This window comes from Hemitrygon akajei, chromosome 6 (genome assembly GCF_048418815.1).
Source record: "Hemitrygon akajei chromosome 6, sHemAka1.3, whole genome shotgun sequence".
In the NCBI taxonomy this organism is placed as follows: domain Eukaryota; kingdom Metazoa; phylum Chordata; class Chondrichthyes; order Myliobatiformes; family Dasyatidae; genus Hemitrygon; species Hemitrygon akajei.
In genome coordinates, this window is record NC_133129.1 from 9,605,515 (window position 1) to 9,630,974 (window position 25,460).

General features: G+C 44.2%; 1 protein-coding gene across 5 annotated transcripts in view; it reads left to right on the forward strand.

The window, feature by feature from the left end:
* The window catches only part of spef2 (sperm flagellar 2), a 685,307-nt gene that overhangs the window by 611,639 nt on the left and 48,208 nt on the right, over positions 1-25,460 (forward strand). For all 5 annotated transcript variants that reach the window (XM_073047840.1, XM_073047842.1, XM_073047843.1 and 2 more), the window contains exon 29: positions 13,441-13,630. In XM_073047840.1, coding sequence (XP_072903941.1) covers positions 13,441-13,630 — 190 coding nt within the window. The remainder of the gene's footprint in view (positions 1-13,440; positions 13,631-25,460) is intronic.

The window sequence follows — 25,460 nt, forward strand, 5'->3', positions numbered from 1 at the left end:
GGTGTGGCATGTGGTTTAAAGAGTTGCAGGGAGATGGGAACCAGAGTGCTTGAAACAGTTAGTGGAGAGTTTGTACAGACAGATGTAGGTAAGACCGAGACTTGGTTGTGGGGGGGGGGGGGGGGGGGGAGGGGGCAGGACTGGCAGCTCAGTATTCTGAGGTGCCCTTGTTTTAGTCGTGAATGAGCAGGAGGGGTGGTGATACAAGTCAGGGAAAATGTCACGGCAGTGTTCCGTCAGGACAGACTGGAGAACTCATCTAGTGAGGTGCTATGGGTGGAACTGAGGAATAAGAAAGGTATGACCTTGTTAATGGGGACGTATTACAGATCACCCAACAGTCCGAGGGATTTAGAGGAATAAATTTGTAGGGTTCATAGGCTGTTGCAAGAAACATAAGGTTGTCGTTGACGGTGATTTTTACTTTCCATGTATTGACTAGGACTCCCATACTGTGAAAGGACTAAATGGAAAAGAGATTGTTAAGTGTGTTCAGGAAAGTTTCCTCAATCAGTAAGTAGACGTCCCAACAAGAGAGCATGTCATACTGGATCTGCTAATAGGGAATGAGACAGGGCAGATGACAAAGGTTTGTGTAGGGGAACACTTTGCATCTGGTCATCACAATACCATTAGTTTCAACGTAAATATGCATAAAGATAGGCGTGGACCAAGGGGTTCAGTTTCTAAGCTGGAGAAAAGCCAACTTTGATGATATCAGAAATGATCTGGCAAGTGTGGATTGGAACAGGCTGTTTTCTGGCAGAGGTGTACTTATTTGGTAAGTGTGAGGCCTTCAAAGGTGAAATTTTGAGAGTATGTGGAACTACAGTGGATCAGTACATGGAAGTACAATGTTGCAGCCATTACTGATACTTGGTTGAGAGGGGCAGGGATGGGTGATTCATGTACCAGGTTTTCAAAGAAAAGATAGAAGAAAAAGTGAAAGAGATAAGGTGTTGCTCTACAAATCAGGGACATTATCACAGCTATGCTCGGGAGACATAATGGAGAGGTCAGACACTGAGTCCATTTGGGTAGAAGTCAGGAATAGGAAGGGTGCAGTAACACTGATGGGGTTGTACTACAGACCCCCGAACAGTCAATGGGACATTGAAGAATAGATACTGTATATAATCAGATTTAGGAAATGTGTAAAAATAATGGAGTTATTATTAAAAGTAATTTCAACTTCCCTAGTATAAACTGGGACCATCTTAGTGCAAGGGGTTTAAATGGAGCAGAATTTGTTGAGTGTATCCAGGAAGGTTTTTTAAAATCAAAAATCAGTATGTGGATGGTCCAATGAGAGGACGGGCCGTACTGGTCCTGGTGTTGCGTAATGAGCCTGGCCAGGTGACTGACCTTTCAGTTAGGGAACAGTGACCACAATTCCTTATCTTTCTATAGATAAGGATGGTATGGTCCTTGTGGGAGAGTTTTAAATTGGTGTAGGGCACATCATGAGGGCATTAGGCAAGAACTAAGGTGTTAATTGGAACACCATTTCTCTGCAAGTCAGCATCAGGCATGAGGAGGGATTAATTGCACAGAGTACAGGAAAGGTATGTTCCTGTTAGAAGAAAGGACAGGGATGGAATGAGAAGATAACCTTGGATGTCCAGAAAGGTGATGAATTTAATCAAGAAGAAAAAGCAAAAGTATGTAAAGCTTCCAAAGTCAGCATCAAATGAAGCACATGAGGAGTATAAAGAATCCAGAAAAGAATTAAAGAAGGGAATTAGGAAAGCCAGGAGGGGCCAGGAAAAGTCCTTGGCAAGTTGGATTGAAAAGAATCCTGTACACCAAAAATAGGAGGATAACTGGGGAGAGGGTGGGTCCACTCAAAATAAAGGGGGGAAAGAGTAGTTTGCTTCAGTGTTTATCAAGGAAAAGGATATGGAGGACCAGGAGATCAGTATTCAGTATATAAATACATTAGGGAGTTTAGAGGCCGGTTACGTGGAACCAGCAATAATAGATGTGGAGCAGAGTCGGGATGTTGTCAGAAAACAACAATTTATTAACACTCAAGCAGAAACATGGAAAATTAAACAAGCGACTAACTTAAAACTGAGTTAACAGCGCTATACGTCTATAGCTCCCAAATGGTTAAACTTAGAAACAATTCTTAACAGAGTAAGATTCTTAACAGAGTCTTACTGGAGCACAGTTTCAGAATGTCAGTTCGGAAAGTTTCAGGGATTTACGGGGGTATTGATAGGAGAGACTTTTAGTTTTGAAGTGTAGCAAAGTGACGATCTTGAAGACGGAGATTCGAAGAAGCAAGTCTCGCAGAGATAAGCCAAAACGACCACCGTACCTTTCCAAAGGTGCTTCGGCAGACACACAATACCTCTCGAACGCTGATCTCACAAAGTGGCCACTGTACCTTTACAGTGGAAGCGAGTTCACAATGCAGTCTGTTTCGAAGAGTCTACGAAGAGTTCACAAAAAGAGAGAATTTCACCACGTAATTGACAGGAGAAGTCAGTTTCTAGGACTGGTCACCACACACCTGCGACTTTGCAGGGATCCACCAAAGTGGGTGCCAAAAATCCACGTTTGGATTACGAAATGTCAGTCACCTCCGAAATGCACAGCATTATCGACTACCCACTCCCTTTTGGGTTTGATCGAAGTTTGCACTCTTCACTCCCACTAACGACTCTGCTGTCCAAACACAACAACTCTCCACCAAAGTGTGTCTCCGGAGCAATCTGCACGGCTCCTTGTACACTGTTGGGGTAGGTCATCGTGTGACACTACAAGAAATAAAGTCACAGATTTCCAGTACATCGCGTACTGTCCCAGGAATTGATAACACACAGATTCGCAGTACATCATGTACTGTCCCAGGTGTTGAAACTGGGGTTCATAACAGGCCAAACAGGAGGAAGTGTTGGGACTCCTAATGAGTATAAAGGTGGATATTTCTAGGGCCTGACGGGATTTACCCCAGCTTATTGAAGGAAGCAAGAGATGAGATTGCTGGGGCCTTGACTAGTATCTTTGCATTCTCCTTAGCCACAGGTGAGGTTTCGGAGGACTGATGAGTGGGTAATATTGTACCTCTATTTAAGAGGGGAACATGACCATTGAACCGTATGTCATTAGTAGGGAAATTGCTGGAGAAAATTCTTAGGGAAAGTGTAACATATGCATCTATTTCTTTTAGACACTCCCCTTAGCACTACTAATAGTGTTGAGGTCTTCATCGACGACAATGGACGAACAACATAGTGATCTGTTGTCTACGCATGCGCATTGTTCTCTCTCTCTCTCTCTCTCTCTCTCTCTCTCTCTCTCTCTCTCTCTCTCTCTCTCTCTCTCTCTCTCTCTTCTCTCTCTCTCTCTCTCTCTCTCTCTCTCTCTCGCTCTCGCTCTCGCTCTCGCTCTCTCTCGTAAATACACCAGTTAAAGCCATCTCCAATGTGCGTGCTTTCATTTAATTGAAATGTAGTTGTACAGACACAACAAATTGGTGATGAGTACAAACTTGAATGTCACAGAATATCACCAACTGCACTGAGAGTTATGAGACAACAACTAGAGGAAAGAGGTAAACAGGAGGCTGTCACGGTCGCTGACAAAGGGACGCACAAGTAACAGTGCATAGTACACAGTGAAAGAAGCAAGTAGCAAAGTTAAAGTGAAAATAATGTGCCGATAGCTTCAGCTGGGAAAGTTGACAGATTTGTTAGTGTTAATGAAAGGGTTGAAATGTTTTGTAAAGCGAACGACATGGACAAGTAAAAGAAAGCCCACACGGTTCTTAGCTTAATGGGTGCTAAGATGTACAGTCACTTAACAATTTAGTAACCCCTGAAATGCCAGCAAGCAAGACATTCAATGATATTGTTAAACTGCCTGTAATAGCTGAGAGATTTAGATTTTATGAAAGGAACCAGTCAAGGAATTAAAGCATTTCTGAATACATTGCAGAACTGCACAAACTTTCCCATTACTGTGACTTTGGAGATGCATTTAGGAACAGGCTTGTATTTGGCACGAATGATCAAAGCACTCAGAAGGAGCTACTGTCAGAAAGGGACCTAACCTTCGAACGGGCATTAACCATTGCAATGTGGCTAGAAGCTGCGGAAATGGATGTGTCAGACCTATAGAAAAAGTGATTAGAATGTCCCTGAATGATGCAAAAAGCCAAAAGATGTTATCAGTGTGGCAAATCCTCCCATGATGCAAATGACTGTTCAAAGAGGGATTGCAGGAAGTGTCACAGACAAGATCACATAGAGAACGGCAGACAGAAAGCACAACCAAGTGAAGAGTTTCAATATAAAACTAAGCAAATGCATAAAATGACCAAATGTGAAACAGAATCAGGCAACAGTGTCTGACAAATGTGATCTGTCTTGCCTAGAACTGCATAGCACTTCTGAAGCAGGTCACAAAATCATATGAATCACACAGATGTGTCTGGGGTAAAACAGAAAATGTAACCGGATACAGGGTCAGCTTCGACTGTAATTTCAGAGGCTGACTACAACAGGCTGTTTTCTAAGCTACCTTTAGAGAAGACCTCAGTGATGCTGGAGACAAGCAAAAAAAGGTGTCTCCCAAAGGCAAACTAAAAGTAAACGTGACATATGGAGGCCAAACACAGCAGCTAGAACTTTATGTGTTGTAAAGTGGAGGGCCAGCACTTTTCAAACGTGAATGGTTGAGAAAAATCCAATGAGACAGGCACACAATCAAAGGTCTTAATGTAGCATCAACAGGCAACTGCGGCACAAATGGTAGCACAAACAGAGACTGTCATAGCTGCTGAATGCTAGTGAGAAGGTGTTTAAGAAGGGTATTGGTAAACTCAAAGGCATGAAGGCCAGAATTGAACTGGATGAAACAACATCACCAAGATTCCATAAAGCACGTCCATTGTCTTACGCATCACGTCCCAAAGTGGATGCTAAACCTCAGTGCTTGGAGGCATCTATAATTCTCTCCAAGGTTGAGTGGAGCAATTGGGCCATGGCCATTGTCCTAGTGATCAAGAAAGAGAAGGCTGGAGCTATTAGCATATCTGGAGATTTCAAAGTGAGAATCAACCCGGTGTTGCGTACTGTGCAGTATCCCCTGCCATAAATAGAAGACATCTTTGCATCTTTGGCAGGCAGGGAGAGGTTTTCAAAGATTGATTGTCACAAGCCTATCTGCAAATGGAGATTGAGGAGTCTAGCAGGAAGTTCCTTATAATCAACTCTCACAAGGGACTATTCCAGTATAATTGTCTCATCTTTGCAGCACATCAGCTCCAGCAATTTGGCAAAGAGCAATGGACCACGTAAGTGTTCCACAGTATCCCAGGAACACAACGTTACCTTGATGACATCATTGTGACTGGCAAGATTGATGAAGAGCACCTCCAGAACCTTGGTAAAGTGCTTCCCAAGCTGAGTGAGGATGCTCTGTGTGCAAAGAGAGAGGAATGTGAGTTTTTCGAGAATGAAATCTCAGTGATTTCATTGACTGTATCTCAGTGACTCTCCGTGACTGTAGACTGAGGCAGTGCTACAGGCACCCAAACCAGAAAACACATCACAACTCAGGTCATGCTTGGGCCTTCTACCAGCGGTTTCTCCCAAACATTGCTACAGTGCTGCTCCCATTGAACACACTGTTGCAGGCAGGAGCAAAGTGGGAATGGTCTGAAAGATGTGAAAGCATTCAGGGAAGCAAAGGGACTAAATATCAGATGAACTACTCACCCATCATAACCCATCTTAGCCCATCAGACTGGCATGCAATGCATCCCCTTATGGCATTGGGACCATTTTGTCACAGACTATGAAAGATGGATCTGATGAGCACAGAATGCAACTACGTGCAGATTGACCAAGAGGCCCTTTGACAAGTATGGGGAATAAAAAAGTTCCACCACTACCTCTTCAGACAAACTTCTACACTAGTGACAGATCACCAGCCTTTGTGTCCATTTTCAATCCCCTGAAGGGAATTCCAGTTGGGCATTGTCCCTCGGAGCCCATTCTTATGGCGTAGAGTTCAAGGGTACCAAACAACACAGCAACGCTGAAGGTTTATCACATCTCCCACTATTGGCAACTGAAGAAGAAAAGGCTTCACACTGTGACCCAGCAGAAATGTTCCACACCGCATCGGTGGGCCAGTAACAAATTTGGAAATACGAAGTGAAACAAGGAATGACGCAACATCAACAAAAGTCTATGAAATCACCATGCAAGAATGGCCAGCTCCTGGTACCCTATGTTTTCAGAATTCTCAGCAAGACAAGACCAACTGTCAGTACGTCAAAGAATGCTATGTGTGGTTCCCTCTAAACTGTGCACTAGTTAGAGAATCTACATGAAGTATAGTCAAGATGAAGAGTCTCACCCGGAGCTACATGTGGTGGCCAGGAATAGAAAAGCAGATCGAAAAACTTGGCCAAAAGCTATTTGGGATGCCAAGAAGTTCAAAATGCACCCCCACAGGCACCATTTTCCTGTGGGAGTGGCCATCGTCAACGTGGCAAAGAGTACGTATTGACTTTGCCAGGCTATTCATGGACTCCATGTTTCTGATAGCTCATCTGAAATGGCCGGAGGTCATACCAATGAAGACAACCGCCTCAGTAAAGGCTGTTTCCACGCTGAGGACTATCTTCACTCCAAATGGTTTACCTGAACAAATTGTGAGTGACAACAGACCCCAATACACATAAGAAGAATTCTGACTGTTTATGAAAAAAAATAGAATCAGCCATTTCAAGTTACCTCCTCACCACCCATCAAAGAATGGGCTTGCTGAAAGTTTTATCCAAACATTCAAGAAGTCCATTGAAGCTATGGACAAGGAGGACATTTCTCTACAGCACAAGGTGGACAATTTCCTTTTTGTGTATTGGAACTCTGTTCATGCAACGACAAGTCAAACCCCTGCAGTGAGATCTGGCATCGACCTCCTGACACTGGACCTACGGGAAGTGCAGAATAAACAGTTCACCCAGTTGCCAAGTGAATCAGGAAGTCTAGCACGTGATTACAGAGAAGACAAGTGGACATCCAGTAGGAGAGCTAAAAGAACTGGACCACCGATGTACACAGAGACATCAGGAGGACCAGGTATTGGAGGCTCATTCGAAGAACACACCTGAGTTGATTATATCCAAGAAGGCGGACACATTACAGCCACTGGACTTACCTTCCAGTGATGATCATGTCACTGATGGCAATACGACACCGGCAGCCGAGTACATTGCCTTAGACAAGATACCTGCCAAACCTGATGCCACTCCACAAGTCCAGAGGTGTTATCCTGAAAGAAACATAGTGCCACCCAAAAGACTAAATCTTTAGAACAGTGAAGTTAGTTATGGACTGTTATTGTTAAAGCATGTTTATTTGAAATATGGTTTGTGAAAGGGAAATTGAATGTTTTAGTTTGCATTAATCTAAAGGGGGTGGAAGTATAAATTATGGATCTATTTCTTTTAGAGCAAGACTCCCCTTAACACTGCGTATTGATCTGTTGTCTACACAAGTGCATTGATCTCCTTCCTTCCCTCCCCCCCTCCCTCCCACCCACCCATGTGAATACACCAGTTAAAACCATCTCCTGCATGCATGTTTTTATTTCATTGATATGTAGTTGCACAGACACAACAGATAGGATATATGAGCATTTGGAAGCCCATGGCCTCATTAGGGAGAGTCAGCATGGCTTTGTGCAGGGCAGGTTGTGCCTCACCACCCTGATTGAGTTTTTTGACAAGGTGACAAAAGGGATTGTTGAGGGTAGGGCAGTGGATGTTGTCTGCATGGATTTCAGTAAGGCATTTGACAAACTCCCTCATCCAGAAGATTAAGATGCGTGGGGTCTGCAGTGAATTGGCTGTTTGGATTCAGGTCTGGCTTGCAGATAGAAGACAGAGCGTAGTGCTTAAAGGGACTTAATCGAGCTGGAGGTCTGTGATTAGTGGAGTTCCGCAGGGATCTGTGCTGAGACCTCGACTGTTTGCGATGTACATAAATGATCCAGATGAAAATGTGGAGAGTAAATTTGGGGACAATAACAAGATTAGTGGAGTTATGGATAGTGTAGAAGACTGGCAAAGAACACAAGATGATATTGATCAGTTGCAGATATGGGCTGAGGAAGGGCGGGTGGAGTTTTACCCAGATAAATGTTCCACCTTGGTAGAACAAATGCAAGGAGATAGTACACTGTTAAGGGGAAGATCCTTAACAATGTTGCTAAGCGCAGAGATCTACAAATAAAAGTTCATGGCTTCTTGACAGCGGCTATGCAGGTCAATGGGGTAGATCAGAAGACTTATGGAATGCTTGCTTTTATTAGTCAAGGCATTGAGAGGCTGGATAAACTTGGGTTGTTTTCTTGGAGCAGCAGAGGCTGAGGGGAGATCTGAGAGAGGTTTACAAAATTATGACAGGCATAGATAGAGTGGACAGGGAGTACCTGTTTCCCAGGGTTGAAATGTCTCACATCGAAGTGCACACATTGAGGGTGAGAGGGAGTAGGTTCAAAGGAGATGTGAGGGCTAACATTTTCACTCAGGAAGTTGTGGATGTCTGGTATGTGCTGCCTGGTGTGGTGGTAGAGGCAAGTTCATTGGAGGCTTCTAAGAGTTGTTTCAGTAGGCACATGGATGAAAGGAAGATGGAGGGATGTGGACACTTTAGGTAGGAGAGATTAGTTTTAGGCTATTTTTGATTCGCTTTTCAGCTGGTTCAGCACAACATTGTAAGCCAAATGGTCTGTTACATTGATGTACTGTTCTATGTTCAATGTCCCAAAGCTTGTATATACCAATCAGAATAAAAAGTAAAGATAACAGATGAAACCCCTTTTTACCTGTTAGACCCTGGCTAACAGCCACTGGACTTTGCAGTGAGAACCCACCTTTCTTGGGCTTCGTACATGTAGGATGTGTACGACTTTGGACCCGCCAAATCCGTTAGGTTGGGATGTCTTGCCCAGCCAAACCCAGTTTGTGTGAATGCTGTGTGATTTACCGCCTTTCAGCAAGAAATAACAGATGGTACACTGCATACAATCATAAAGAAGTGTATTTCAGAGTATTAACTTAAGCAAAAAGTTATTAAAGGAAAGAAGGAAAAAACAAAAAGGGCCCATTGTAATTAAACAGTCAATGAGCACGGTGGAGCTCAAATCTTCCAGAAGCCATTGGCTTCGATGCACACACTGCACCTTCTGAATGCCACTCAAAATCTATCTCGAACAAGAGTATGGGTCCTTCCTCCTTGAAGCCATTCACCTTGTGCAACAGCCATCTTCTCTCCTGTCATCTCCCAGCTCCCACCCAGAAAAGCCCTCGCCACACCAGTGTTCTTCAGGACCTTCTCCCAATTCCACCATCCTGATTGGCTAACGCCACATTCCTAAGTGGAACAGTAAAGCCTCTTACCTCTGCTCAAACTTAAACAGGCTGAAAGCAGAATAAACTGTTCTTACAGAACACCTACAGCACAGCAGTGAAAATCTTAACCAGGGTGTTATACAGGTGTAGAGAGCATTGGTTTCCAAGGGATAGTGAGGCCCTGGTTAGAAACAAGAAAGGAGGTGCATAGCAGATATAGGCATGTAGAAACAAATGAGGTGCTTATGGAATATAAGAAATGCAAGAGAACACAAGAAAGAAAGCGTGAGGTTGCCCAAGCAGGCAAAGTGAAGAAGGATCCCAAGATGTCTTTCCTTAGTAACAGGGCACAAAATTGAACACAAAATTCCAAAACTGAACACTTTTCACAGTATGCTTCAATGTACATGTAAATCTAAATCTGAAATGGAGTCTCACCAATGTCTTATATATCTTCAGCAGTACATCGAACAGTACAGCACAGGAACAGGTACAATGTGGTGCCAAAGCAGCTAAAAAGCAAATCAAAGAAATTCTAATACTAATCCCTCCTACCTACATTATGTCCATATCCCTCCATCTTTCTCAGATCCATATGCCGATCCAAATGTCTTTTTAAAAACCTCTAATAAATTTGTCTCTCCCACCATACCAGCTAACACATTCCAGGCATCCATGACTCTCGGAGTAAAATTCTTAACCCTCACATCGCATATGACCATAAGATATGGGAGCAGAATTAGGTCATTTGGCCCATCCAGTCCGCTCCGCCATTTCATCATGTCTGGTCCGATTTGTCTCTCAGCCCCAAGCTCCTGCTTTCTCTTTGTATTCCTTTGTGCCTTGACTAATCAAGAATCTATCAACCTCTACCTTAAATATACATAAAGGGTAAATATACCTAGAGGATCCAGAGGAGGTTCCTAAGGATGATTCCGGGAATGAAAGGGTTATCATATGAGGAATGTTTGATGGCACTGGGTCTGGAATTTAGAAGAATGGGGGAGGAATCTCATTTAACCCTTTCACAGTTGAAAAGCCTAGACAGAGTAGATATGGAAAGGCTATTTCCCATGGTGGGGGAGTCTAGGACAAAAGGGCACAGCCTCAGGAAAGAGGTTTGTCCATTTAAAACAGAGATGTGGAGAAATTTCTTTACCCAGAGGGTGGTGAATTTGTGGAATTTAATACCACAGGCAGCTGTGGAGGCCAGATCATTGGGTGTATTTAAGGCAGAAATTGAAAGGTTCTTAATTGGGCACGGGATCAAAGGTTACGCGGAGAAGGCTGACGAATGGGGTTGAGGAGGAGGTAAAAAAAGGATCAGCCATGATTGAATAGCGGAGCAGACTCGATGGGCCAAATGTCCTAATTCTGCTCATGTCATGGTCTGAAGGCTTAGGCTCCACAGCTGCCTACGTGCAGAGAAAATAGCCTGTGTTTATCCAGGCTCTCATGATAGCACATGCCCTCTAAACCAGGCAGTATCCTGATAAATTTCTGCACCCTCAACATCCTTCCTATAGTGGGGCAACCTGAGCTGTGTGCAATACTCCAGATGTGGCCTCACCAGACTTTTATACAGTTGCAATACAACCTCCTGACTTTTGAACTCAATGGCCTAACTTATTAAAGCAAGCATTCCTAACCATCTTATCGACCTGTGTAGCCATTTTCAATGAGCTATGAACTTAGATCCAAAGATCTCTCTGCTCAGCAACACTGTTTAGGATTTTGCCCTGAACAGTGTACTATCTCCTTGTATTTGCCCTGTCAAGGTGCAGCACCTCACACTTATCTGGGTTAAACTACATTTGTCATTTCTCTGCCCATATCAGCAACTCATCTTTATTCTGCTGTTTTCTTTGCCAATCTTCTACACTATCCACAACTCCACCAATCTTGGTGTCATCTGCAAATGTGCTAACCCACACATTAGCATTTTCATCCAAGTCATTTATATACCACACATCCCCTGTGGAACATCTCTAGTTACAGACCTCCAGCTCCAATAAGTCCCTTCAACCGCTACCCTCTGCACAAACCAATTCAGAGTCCAAACAGCCAATTCATCACAGACCCCATGCTTCTTAATGATCAGCCTCCCATGAGGGACTTTATCAAATGCCTTATTAAAATCGATGTAGACAACATCCACTGTCTTAACCTCAACAATCTTTCTCATCAAGTTGATAAGACATGCTCTGTCATACACAAAGCCATGCTGGCTCTCCCTAATTAGACCATGGGTTTCCATATTCTCATATATGCTATTCCAAAGAATTTTCTCCAGCAATTTCCCTACAAGAGACTTGAGACTCGCCAGGATATTGTTCCCAGTATTTTCCCTTGTTCCCTTCTTAAACAAAGGTATAACATTAGCCACTCACCAGTCCTCTGGGACCTTGCTTGTGGCTAGAGAGGACATGAAGATACTGGTCAAGGACCCAGCAATCTAGTCTCTTGCCTCCCTCAATAACCTGGGGTAAATCCCATCAAGCCCTGGGGACATACCACCTCAGTATTCATTAGGTGACCGAACACTTCCTCCTCCTTGACCTCTAAACTCCCTAACATATTTAAACACTCAGCACTGATCTTCTGGTCCTCTACGTCCTTTTCCTTGGTAAGTACTGAAGCTAAGTACTTCACTCGCATTCTCCGCATCCAAAAAAAGTTCCTCTCTTTATCCTTGAGAGGTCCCACCCTCTCCCTACCTATCCTCTTGCTTGATGTATGTATAAATGTCTTGGAATTCACCTTAATCCTACTTGTAAATGACTTTTCATACCCCCTCCTAGCTTTTCCAATACCCTTTACTTCTTTTCTGGTTTCTTCATACTCCTGATGTGCTTAATTTGATCCTAACTTCCAAAGCTTTACATATTTTGCCTTTTTCTTCTTGACTAAGTTCTTCATCTCTCTCTGGACATTCAAGGTTCTCTTATCTTTCCATCCCCATTCTTTCTTCTAACAGGAACATACTTTTCCTGTACTCTGTTCAATTGATCGTAAACATCCTCCACATGTCTGATGTGGATTTGCCAGAGAAAAGGTGTTCCCAATTAATGCTTCTTAGTTCCTGCCTAATGCCCTCATATATTTTCCCTACTCCAATTTAAAATGCTCTCACAAGGACCACACTATCCTTATCTATAGCTATCCTGAAATATAAGGAATTGTGGACTCATTGACTGTTCATCTACTGAAAGGTCAGTCACCTGGCCAGGCTCATTACCCAACAGCAGGTCCAGTACAGACCCTTCTCTCACTGGACCATCCACATACTGATTAAAGAAACTTTCCTGGATGTATTTAATATATTCTGCCCCATCTAAACCCCTTGCACTAAGAAGATCCCAGTTTATATTTCGGAAGTTGATATCCCCCATGACAATAACCCTATTATTTTTACACATTACTTTTGTCTGATTACATATCTGTTCCTCAATGTCCCATTGACCATTCGGGGGTTTGTAGTACAACCCCATCAGTGTGATTGCACCCTTCCCATTCCTGACTTCTACCCGAATGGACTCGATGTCTGATCCCTCCATTATGTTTCCCCTGAGTGCAGCTGTGATATTGTCTCTGATCAGCAATGCAACTCCCCCCCCCCCCCCCCACCTCGCTCTTTTAACTCCTCCTCTATCTTTTCTAAACCTTCTAAGACATGGTACATTAATCCTTGCATCAATGATCAACACAGTCCGAGAAGGTGCTGGGGTAGAATACCCACAACTCACTGACACTAAACCATTTGTCTTTGGAATGTGGGAGGAAACCAGAGCACCCAGAGGAAACACACAGTCATGGGGAAAGTGTACAGACACCCTACAGCAGTGACAAGAATTGAACCCTGAGTAGTGATCATCGGTGCTGTAAGATGATTGTGCAATCCTCAAAGCCTCTTTACCACTCATTATTAGTTGATTGTTACTCATGTGTGTCAGAGCCTTGCCCTCAGCTCTCTTGCTCTCTCCAGTTCACATCTGTCACTAGTATTACCTCAAGATAGGCTACAGCATTCAATGCCAGCTTGTCGCTTTGCTTTCTCACAGAGTTCCTCTCGTGCCGTATCGCATTCCCTCGTCCAGCATGATTGTGAAGGAGAAAAGCAAGTTACCAGTCAAGGTGGCGGGGAAGGCCAAGGAGGAAGTGCCAGTGACAGACGCACCATCCTTCACTGATGTCGATGAGTATCTGATCTCTGAAGCCTACCACACTGCAGTATCAGCTCTCTCAAATATAGTAAGTGCCTGGTGTTGAACATGTTTAAAACAGCACTGTTCTGTGTGCAGGTCAGTTAGTGTTCCTCCACCAGCCTTTGGTGGAGTCAGACATGCTTGTCCATCTCTTAATATCCTTTGCTAATGACCTTCTCCAGAGCTGTGAGTTACACCTTACACAGAGAGTATGGGTGTTAGACGTCCACCATCCCGGCCCAGGACATCACTGCAGGAGATCCTCGGGACAGTGTCCTGGGCCCAGCCATCTTCAACTGTTTCATCAGTGACCTTCCCTCTATCAGAAGGTCAGTCGAGGGGATGTTCACTGATAATCACACAATGTTCAGCTCCACCCAGACTCCCTCTGCCTGTACACAACAAGACCCAAACAGCATTCAGACGTGGGCTCAGAGTGGCAAGTGGCCTCACTGAGAGGCACCGATCACAGAACACAAACCAATACAGCACAGCGACCGACCCTTTGCCTCACCACGTTGGTGCTTAACACAATGATAAGTTAAACTAATCGCACGTGATCCATATTCTGACCCCTACTCTCTCAGCCCCCCACTCTCTCTCTCCCCACTCACTCTCTACCCCCACTCTCTCTTCCCCACTCGCTCTCTACCCCCACTCTCTCTACTCCCCAGTCTCTCTCTCCTCCAGTCTTGCCCCCCAATGTCTCACCTTCCCCATCTCTTGCCCCCTTCTCTCTGTTAGAACATAGAATAGAACAACACATTACAGGCCCTTCGGCCCATAATGTTGTGCTGACCCTCAAACCCTGCCTCCCATATAACCCCCCACCTTAAATTCCTCCATATACCTGTCTAGTAGTCTCTTAAACTTCACTAGTGTATCTGCCTCCACCACTGATTCAAGCAGTGCATTCCAAGCACCAACCACTCTCTGAGTGAAAAACCTTCCTCTAATATCCTCCTTGAACTTCCCTCCCCTTACCTTAAAGCCATGTCCTCTTGTACTGAGCAGTGGTGCCCTGGGGAAGAGGTGCTGGCTGTCCACTCTGTCTATTCCTCTTAATACCTTGAACACCTCTATCATGTCTCCTCTCATCCTCCTTCTCTCCAAAGAGTAAAGCCCTAGCTCCCTTAATCTCTGATCATAATCCATACTCTCTAAACCAGGCAGCATCCTGGTAAATCTCCTCTGTACCCTTTCCAATGCTTCTACATCCTTCCTATAGTGAGGCAACCAGAACTGGACACAGTACTCCAAGTGTGGCCTAACTAGAATTTTATAGAGCTGCATCATTACATCGCATCTCTTAAACTCTATCCCTCGACTTATGAAAGCTAACACCCCATAAGCTTTCTTAACTACCCTATCTACTTGTGAGGCAACTTTCAGGGATCTGTGGACATGTACCCCCAGATCCCTCTGCTCCTCCACACTACCAAGTATCCTGCCATTTACTTTATACTCTGCCTTGGAGTTTGTCCTTCCAAAGTGTACCACCTCACACTTCTCCAGGTTGAACTCCATTTGCCACTTCTCAGCCCACTTGTGCATCCTATCAATGTTTCTCTGCAATCTTCGACAATCCTCTACACTATCTACAACACCACCAACCTTTGTGTCATCTGCAAACTTGCCAACCCACCCTTCTACCCCAACATCCAGGTTGGTAATAAAAATCATGAAAAGAAGAGGTCTCAGAACAGATCCTTGTGGGACACCACTAGTCACAACCCTCCAATCTGAATGTACTCCCTCCACCACGACCCTCTGCCTTCTGTAGGCAAACCAATTCTGAATCCACCTGGCCAAACTTCCCTGGATCCCATGCCTTCTGACTTTCTGAATAAGCCTACCGTGTGGAACCTTGTCAAATGCCTTACTAAAATCCATGTAGATCACATCCACTGCACTACCCTCATCTCTGTGCCTGGTCACCTCCTCAAAGAACTCTATCAGGCTTGTTAGGCACGATCTGCCCTTCACAAAGCCATACTGACTGTCCCTGATCAGACCATGATTCTCTAAATGCCCATAGATCCTATCTCTAAGAATCTTTTCCAACAGCTTTCCCACCACAGACGTAAGGCTCACTGGTCTATAATTACTTGGACTACCCCTACTACCTTTTTTGAACAAGGAGACAACATTCGCCTCCCTCCAGTCCTCTGGTACCATTCCCGTGGACAACGAGGACATAAAGATCCTAGCCAGAGGTTCAGCAATCTCTTCCCTCACCTGGTGGAGCAGCCTGGGGAATATTCCGTCAGGCCCCGGGGACTTATCCATCCTAATGTATTTTAGGATGCATTTAGGATGCATCCTAATGTATTTAGATGCATCCTAATGCATCTCCTCTCCCTTAATATCAACATGCTCCAGAACATCAACCTCACTTATATTGTCCTCACTTCCCTCTCAGTGCTGAATACCGAAGAGAGGGAACTGTTCTCCATGTATCAGTTGATAGAGGTATACAAGATGATAAGAAGCATGTATCGAGTGGACAGCCAGAGACTTTTCCCAGGGTGGAAATGGCTAATACAAGGTGATTGGAGGAAAAGTACAGGGGATGTCAGAGGTAGTTTTATTTGCACAGAGAGTGGTGGGCAAGTGGAACAGGCTGCCAAGGCTGGTGATAGAGTTAGATACATTAGGGACATTTAAGAGACTCTTAGATAGATACATGGATAGGTTAAAGATGTGTGAGAAAAAGGCTAGATTGATCTTAGAATACATTAAAAGGTTGGCACAACATTCTGGGCTAAAGGGGCTGTACTGTTCTGTTGCGAAAAAGAGAGATATCTACAATAAATACAGGCAGCATGGAGTAAATGAGGTGCTCAAGGAATATAAAGAATGTAAAAAGAATCTTAAGAAAGAAATTAGAAAAGCTAAAAGAAGATACAAGGTTGCTTTGGCAAGTAAGGTGGAAATAAATCCAAAGGGTTTCTACAGTTATATTAATAGCAAAATGATAGTGAGGGATAAAATTGGTCCCTTAGAGAATCAGAGTGGACAGCTATATGTGAAATCAAAAGAGATGGGGGAGATTTTGAACAATTTCTTTTCTTCGGTATTCACTAAGGAGAAGGATATTGAATTGTGTAAGGTAAGGGAAACAAGTAGGGAAGTTATGAAAATGATGGTGATTAAAGAAGAGGAATTACTGGTGCTTTAAAAAAAATATAAAAGTGGATAAGTCTCCGGATCCTGACAGGATATTCCCTAGGACCTTGAGGGAAGTTAGTGTAGAAATAGCAGGGGCTCTGACAGAAATATTTCAAATGTCATTAGAAACGGAGATGATGCTGGAAGATTGGCGTATTGCTCATGTGATTCCATTGTTTAAAAAGGGTTCTAAGAGTAAACCTAGCAATTATCAGCCTGTAAGTTTGACATCAGTGGTGGGTAAATTAAAGGAAAGTATTCATAGAGATGATATATATAATTATCTGGATAGACAGGGTCTGATTAGGAACAGTCAACATGGATTTGTGCGTGGAAGGTCATGTTTGACAAATCTTAGTGAATTTTTTGAAGAGGTTACGGGGAAAGTTGACGAGGGTAAAGCAGTGGATGTTGTCTATATGGACTTCAGTAAGACCTTTGACAAGGTTCCGCACGGAAGGTTAGTTAGGAAGGTTCAATCGTTAGGTATTAATATTGAAGTAGTAAAATGGATTCAACAGTGGCTGGATGGGAGATGCCAGAGAGTAGTGGTGGATAACTGTTTGTCAGGTTGGAGGCCGGTGACTAGTGGTGTGCCTCAGGGATCTGTACTGGGTCCAATGTTGTTTGTCATATACATTAATGATCTGGATGATGGGGTGGTAAATTGGATTAGTAAGTATGCAGATGATACTAAGATAGGTGGTGTTGTGGATAATGAAGTAGGTTTTCAAAGCTTGCAGAGAGATTTAGGCCAGTTAGAAGAGTGGGCTGAATGATGGCAGATGGAGTTTAATGCTGATTAAGTGTGAGGTGCTACATTTTGGCAGGACTAATCAAAATAGGACATGAATGGTAAATGGTAGGGCATTGAAGAATGCAGTAGAACAGAGTGATCTAGGAATAATGGTGCATAGTTCCCTGAAGGTGGAATCTCATGTGGATAGGGTGGTGAAAAAAGCTTTTAGTATGCTGGCCTTTATAAATCAGAGCATTGAGTATAGGAGTTGGGATGTAATGTTAAAATTATACAAAGCATTGGTAAGACCAAATTTGGAGTATTGTGTACAGTTCTGGTCACCGAATTATAGGAAAGATGTCAACAAAATAGAGAGAGTACAGAGAAGATTTACTAGAATGTTATCTGGGTTTCAGCACCTAGGTTACAGGGAAAGGTTGAACAAGTTAGGTCTTTATTCTTTGGAGTGTAGAAGGTTGAGGGGGGACTTGATAGAGGTATTTAAAATTATGAGGGGGATAAATAGAGTTGACATGAATAGGCTTTTTCCATTGAGAGTAGGGGAGATTCAAACAAGAGGACATGAATTGAGAGTTAGGGGGCAAAAGTTTAAGGGTAACACGAGGGGGAACTTCTTTACTCAGAGAGTGGTAGCTGTGCGGAACGAGCTTCCAGTAGAAGTGGTAGAGGCAAGTTCGATATTATCATTTAAAGTAAAATTAGATAGGTATATGGACAGGAAAGGAATGGAGGGTTATGGGCTGAGTGCCCATATCGGTGGGACTAGGTGAGTGTAAGTGTTCGGCATGGACTAGAAAGGCCAAGATGGCCTGTTTCTGTGCTGTAATTGTTATATGGTTACATGGTTAAATGTTAAAAGTGAGTCTGCATTCACCAATTCAACTGGTTGCTCATTCCACACTCCCACCACTCTCTGTGTGAAGAAGCTCCCCCTAATGTTCCCTTTAAACTTTTCCCTTTTCACCCTTAACCCATGTCCTCTGTTTTTTTTTTTCTCCCCTAGCCTCAGTGGAAAAAGCTTGCTTGCATTCTCTCTATCTATACCCATCATAATTTTATACACCTCTATCAAATCTCCCCTCATTCTCCTACGCTCCAGGGAATAAAGTCCTAACCTATTCAACCTTTCTCAGTAACTCAGTTTCTCAAGTCCCGGCAACATCCTTGTAAACCTTCTCTGCACTCTTTCAACCTTATTAATATCCTTCCTGTAATTTGGTGACCAAAACTGCACACAATACTCCAAATTTGTCCTCTTAATCAACCTCACCATAACATTCCAACTCATACTCAATATGATTTATAAAGGCCAATGTACCAAAAGCTCTCTTTATGACCTTATCTACCTGTGACACCACTTTTCAGGAATTTTGTATCTGTACTCCCAGATCCCTCTGTTCTCCTGCACTCCTGCACTCCTCAGTGTCTTGCCATTTACCTTGTATGCTCTACCTTGGTTTGACCTTCCAAAGTGCAATACCTCACACTTGTCTGCATTAAACTCCATCTGCCATTTGTCAGCCCGTTTTTCCAGCTGGTCCAAATCCCTCTGCAAGCTTTGAAAACCTTCCTCACTGTCCAGTACACCTCCAATCTTTGTATCATCAGCAAATTTGCTGATCCAATTTGCCACATTATCATCCAGATCATTGATATAGATGACAAATAACAATGGACCCAGCACTGATCCCTGTGGCACACCACTAGTCACAGGCCTCCACTCAGAGAAGCAATCCTCCACTACCACTCTCTGGCTTCTTCCATTGAGCCAATGTCTAATCCAATTTACTACCTCTCCATGTATACCTAGTGACTGAATCTTCCTAACTAACCTCCCATGCGGGACCTTGTCAAAGGCCTTACTGAAGTCCATATATACAACATCCACTGCCTTCCCTTCATCCACTTTCCTGGTAACCTCCTTGAAAAATTCTAATAGATTGGTTAAACATGACCTACCATGCATAAATCCATATTGACTCCCTAAGCAGTCCCTGTCCATCCAAATACTTGTAGATCCTATCTCTTAGTACTCCTTCCAATAATTTACCTACTACTGACATCAAACTTACTGGCCTATAATTTCCCGGATTACTTTTAGAGGCTTTTTTAAACAATTGAACAACATGAGCTATCCTCCAATCCTCCAGCACCTCACCCGTGAATACTGACATTTTAAATATTTCTGCCAGGGCCCCTGCAATTTCAACACTAGTCTCCTTCAATGTCCGAGGGAATACCCTGTCAGGTCCTGGGGATTTATTTGCCTCAAGACAGCAAACACCTCCTCCTCTTTAATCTGTATAGGTTCCATGACCTCACTACTTGTTTGCCTTATTCCCATAGGCTCCTTGCCAGTTTCCTTAGTAAATACAGACGCAAAAAAACCATTTAAGATCTCCCCCATTTCTTTTGGTTCCATACATAGCCAACCACTCTGATCTTCAAGAGGACCAATTTTATCCCTTACTATCCTTTGCTCTTTATATACCTGTAAAAGCTTTTAGGATTATCCTTCACCTTGACTGCCAAAGGAACCTCATGTCTTTTAGCTTTCCTGATTTCTTTCTTAAGTATTTTCTTGCATTTTTTATACTCCTCAAGCACCTTATTTGCTCCTTGTTGCCTATACATGTTATACATCTCTGTCTTCTTCTTTATCAGATTTCCAATATCCCTCGAAAACCAGGGTTCCTTATTCTTATTCACTTTGCCTTTAATCCTGACAGGAACATACAAACTTTGCACTCTCAAAATTTCTCCTTTGAAGGCCTCCCACTTACCAATCACATCCTTGCCAGAGAACAACCTGTCCCAAACCACGCTTTTTAGATCCTTTCTCATTTCTTCAAATTTGGCCTTTTTTCAGTTTAGGACCTTAACCCAAGGAGCAGATCTATCTTTATCCATGACCAAGTTGAAACTAATGGTGTTATAATCACTGGAACCAAAGTGTTCCCCTACACACACTTCCGTCACCTGTCCTAACTCGTTTCCTAATAGGAGATCTAATATTGCATCCTCTCTAGTCGGTACCTCTATATATTGATTTACAAAACTTTCCTGAACACATTTTACAAACTCTAACCCATCTAGACCTTTAACAGTATGGGAGTCCCAATCAATATGTGGGAAATTAAAATCCTCTACTATCACAACTTTCTGTCTCCTGCAGTTGTCTGCTATCTCTCTGCAGATTTGCTCCTCCAATTCACGCTGACTATTGGGTGGTCAGATTTACCCCATTAATGTGGTCATACCTTTCCTGTTTCTCAGCTCCTCCCATATGGCCTCAGTAGACAAGTGCTCTAATCTGTCCTGCCTGAGCACTGCTGTAACATTTTCCCTGACTAGCAATGCCACCCCCCCCCCACCCCACCCTTCATCCCTCTGCCTCTATCACGTCTGAAACATTGGAACCCTGGAACATTGAGCTGCCAGTCCTGCCCCTCCTGTAGCCAAGTTTCACTAATGGCTATAATGTCATAATTCCACGTGTCAATCCACGCCCTCAGCTATTCTGCCTTCCCCACAATACTCCTCGCATTGAAATAGACACACCTCAGAAGATTATTACCACTACAAACAACCCTTCTATTTCTGACTTTACATGAACTTGTAACATCATTTATTTTCACCCCCACTCCACTACCTGCTCTGGCACTCTGGCTCCCATCTCCCTGCATATCTAGTTTAAACCCTCCCCGATAACACCAGCAAACCTCCCTGCAAGGATATTGGTCCCCCTGTAGTTCAGGTGTAACCCGTCTCTCTTGTGTACAGGCCCCACTTGCCCCAGAATAGGTCCCAATGATCCAAAAATCTGAAACCCTGCCCCCTACACCAGTTCCTGAGCCACGTGTTCATCCTCCAGAGCATCCTATTCTTACCCTCATTGGCACGTGGCACAGGTAGCAATCCTGAGATTACTACCCTCGAGGTCCTGTTTTTCAACTTCCTACCAAGCTCTCTGTACTCACTCTTCAGGACCTCCTCACTTTTTCTTCCTACGTCATTGGTACCGATGTGTACCATGACATCTGGCTGCTCACCCTCCCACTTCAGAATGCTGTACACACGATCAGAGACATCCCTGACCCTGGCACCCGGGAGGCAACAAACCATCCGGGAGTCTCTGTCACGAACACAGAACCTCCTGTCTGTACCTCTAACTATTGAGTCCCCTATCGCTACCACTCTCTTCTTCTTTGTGGTCATTCACTTTGGAAGAAAAAATAAAAGAGCAGTTTATTACTTAAATTGTAAAAAAATTGCAGCATGCTGCTGTGCAGAAGGACTTGGAAATGCTTGTGTATAAATCACAGAAGGTTGGTTTGCAGGTGCAGCAGGCTATCAAGAAGGCAAATGGAATGTTGGCCTTCATTGCTAGAGGGATTCTATTTAAGAGCAGGGAGGTTATGCTGCAACTATACAGGGTACTGGTGAGGCCGCACCTGGAGTACTGTGTGCAGTTCTGGTCTCCATACTTGAGGAAGCATATACTGGTTTTGGAGGCGGTGCAGAGGAGGTTCACCAGGTTGATTCCAGAGATGAGGGGGTTAGACGATGAGATTGAATCGCCTGGGACTGTACTCGCTGGAATTCAGAAGACTGAGAGGATATGTCAGAAACGTATAGAATTATAAAAGGGATAGATAATATAGAGGCAGGAAAGTTGTTTCCACTGGAAGGTGAGACTAGAACTAGAGGACCATAGCCTCAAGATTCAAGGGAGTAGATTTAGGATGGAGATGAGGAGAAACTGCTTTTCCCAGAGTGGTGAATCTGTGGAATCTCTGCCCAATGGAGCAATGGAGGCTTCCTCAGTAAATATATTTAAGACAGTGCTGGATAGATTTTTGCGTAGTAGGGGAATTAAAGGTTATGGGGAAAAGGCAGGTAGGTGGAGATGAGTCCATGGTCAGATCAGCCGTGGTCTTATTGAATGGTGGAGCAGGCTCGATGGTCCAGATGGCCGACTCCTGCTCCTATTTCTTATGTTCTTATGTGCCCCGTGTCCTTTAGGAGTAGATATTTAGCCAGATCTTGACCCGAAGTGTTAGTCCCATGTGGGGCCATCCATTTGTGAAGTGGTTGTTTTGCCTCTCTGATATACAGATCTGTGCAGTTCTCATCGCACTGGATATCATATACTGCTCTGGGTATGTTAAGTTTCTGTCTGGGTGTGTTTGTAGGGTTGAAAAATGCAGGGATTTTGAGTTTGGTTGAAATCATTCTGAGTTTCTCTGGGAATTCACAGCTACACACGGGAGGTCTATGTTTTTCCATTTGCTTTGCTTCTTACTGCTGATGTCCCAGCTGGTGTTTGGCGCTGTCTTGATGAAGGCCCAGCCAGGGTAGCTTAAAGGACAAGGGACTCTCCTTTGATGATAACAATATGCATATTTTACTGAACTCATTTCTGCATACCTTGACACTATCTTATCACCCCTTGTTCAATCTCTTCCCACCTATGTTTGTGATACTTCTCATGCTTTGAATTTTTTCAATGATTTTAAGTTCCCTGGCCCCCACCATCTTATTTTCACCATGGACGTCCAGTCCCTATATACCTCCATCCCCCACCGAGATGGTCTCGAAGCTCTTCACTTTTTTTTGGATTCCAGACCTAACCAATTCCCCTCTACCACCACTCTCCTCCGTCTAACAGAATTAGTTCTTACTCTCAATAATTTCTCCTTTGGCTCCTCCCACTTCCTCCAAACCAAGGGCGTAGCCATGGGCACCTGTATGGGTCCCAGTTATGCCTGCCTTTTTGTTGGCTTTGTGGAACAGTCCATGTTCCAATTCTATACCGGTATCCATCCCCCTCTTTTCCTTCGCTACATCGACGACTGCATTGGCGTTGCCTCTTGCACGCATGCTGAGCTCATCAATTTCATTAACTTTGCCTCCAACTTTCACCCTGCCCTCAAATTTACCTGGTCCATTTCCGACACCTCCCTCCCCTTTCTTGATCTTTATGTCTCCATCTCTGGAGATGGCCTAACTACTGATATCTACTATAAGCTTACAGACTTATAGGTTCACAAGGTTAATTCCTGGAATGGCGGGACTGTCATATGTTGAAAGATTGGAGCAACTGGGCTTGTATACACTGGAATTTAGAAGGATGAGAGGGGATCTGATTGAAACATATAAGATTATTAAGGGATTGGACACACTGGAACCGGAAGCATGTTCCCGCTGATGGGTGAGTCCAGAACTAGAGGCCACAGTTTAAGAATAAGGGGTAGGCCATTTAGAACAGAGATGCAGAAAAACTTTTTCACCCAGAGAGTGGTGGATATGTGGAATGCTCTGCCCCAGAAGGCAGTGGAGGCCAAGTCTCTGGATGCATTCAAGAGAGAGTTAGATAGAGCTCTTATAGATAGCGGGGTCAAGGGATATGGGGAGAGGGCAGGAATGGGGTACTGATTGTGTATGATCAGCCATGATCACAGTGAATGGCAGTGCTGGCTAGAAGGGCCGAATGGCCTACTCCTGCACCTACTGTCTATTGTCTATTGTCTATTGACTCTCACAGCTACCTGGACTATTCCTCTTCCCAACCTGTCTCTTGCAAAAATGCTATCCCCTTCTCACAATTCCTCCGTATCCGCCGCATCTGCTCTCAGGATGAGGCTTTTCATTCCAGGACGAAGGAGATGTCTTCCTTTTTTAAACAAAGGGGCTTCCCTTCATCCACCATCAACTCTGCTCTCAAACGCATCTCTCCCATTTCCCGCACATCTGCCCTCACCCCATCCACCCGCCACCCCACTCGAGAGGGGTTCCCCTTGTCCTTACCTACCACCCCACCAGCCTCCAGGTCCAACGTATAATTCTCCATAACTTCCGCCACCTCCAACGGGATCCCACTACCAAGCACATCTTTCCCTCCCCCCCCTTTCTGCTTTCTGCAGGGATCGCTCCCTACACAACTCCCTTGTCCACTCGTCCCCCCCCATCCCTTCCCACCGATCTCCCTCCTGGCACTTATCCTTGTAAGCGGAACAAGTGCTACACCTGCCCTTACACTTCCTCCCTCACCACCATTCAGGACCCCAGACAGTCCTTACAGGTGAGGCGACACTTCACCTGTGAGTCGGCTGGTGTGGTATACTGTGTCCGGTGCTCCTGGTGTGGCCTTTTATATATTGGTGTGACCCAACGCAGACTGGGAGACCGTTTCGCTGAACACCTACGCTCGGTCCGCCAGAAAAAGCAGGATCTCCCAGTGGCCACACATTCTAATTCCACGTCGCATTCCCATTCTGATATGTCTATCCATGGCCTCCTCTACTGTCAAAATGAATCCACACTCAGGTTAGAGGAACAACACGTTATATACCGGCTGGGTAGCCTCCAACCTGATGGCATGAACATTGACTTCTTTAACTTCCGTTAATGCTCCTCCTCCCCTTCTTACCCCATCCCTGATATATTTAGTTGTTTGCCTGTTCTCCATCTCCCTCTGGTGCTCCCCCCCCCTCCTTTCTTTCTCCTGAGGCCTCCCGTCCCATGATCCTTTCCCTTCTCCAGCTCTGTATCACTTTCGCCAGTCACCTTTCCAGCTCTTAGCTTCATCCCACCCCCTCCGGTCTTCTCCTATCATTTCGCATCTCCCCCTCCCCCCACTACTTTCAAATCTCTTACTATCTTTCCTTTCGGTTAGTCCTGATGAAGGGTCTCGGCCCAAAACATCGACAGCGCTTCTCCCTATAGATGCTGCCTGGCCTGCTGTGTTCCACCAGCATTTTGTGTGTGTTGTTGTTTGAATTTCCAGCATCTGCAGATTTCCTCGTGTATGCATATTTTGGACAGGGAGGACAGGTGGTTTGAAAGAGGGGTTAAAGAAGACATCTTTATGAAACTGGGAAACCCACCCCTGAACAGAGGTTGTGGAGTATGACACCAGTGCAGTCCTGACATCTCTACCTGG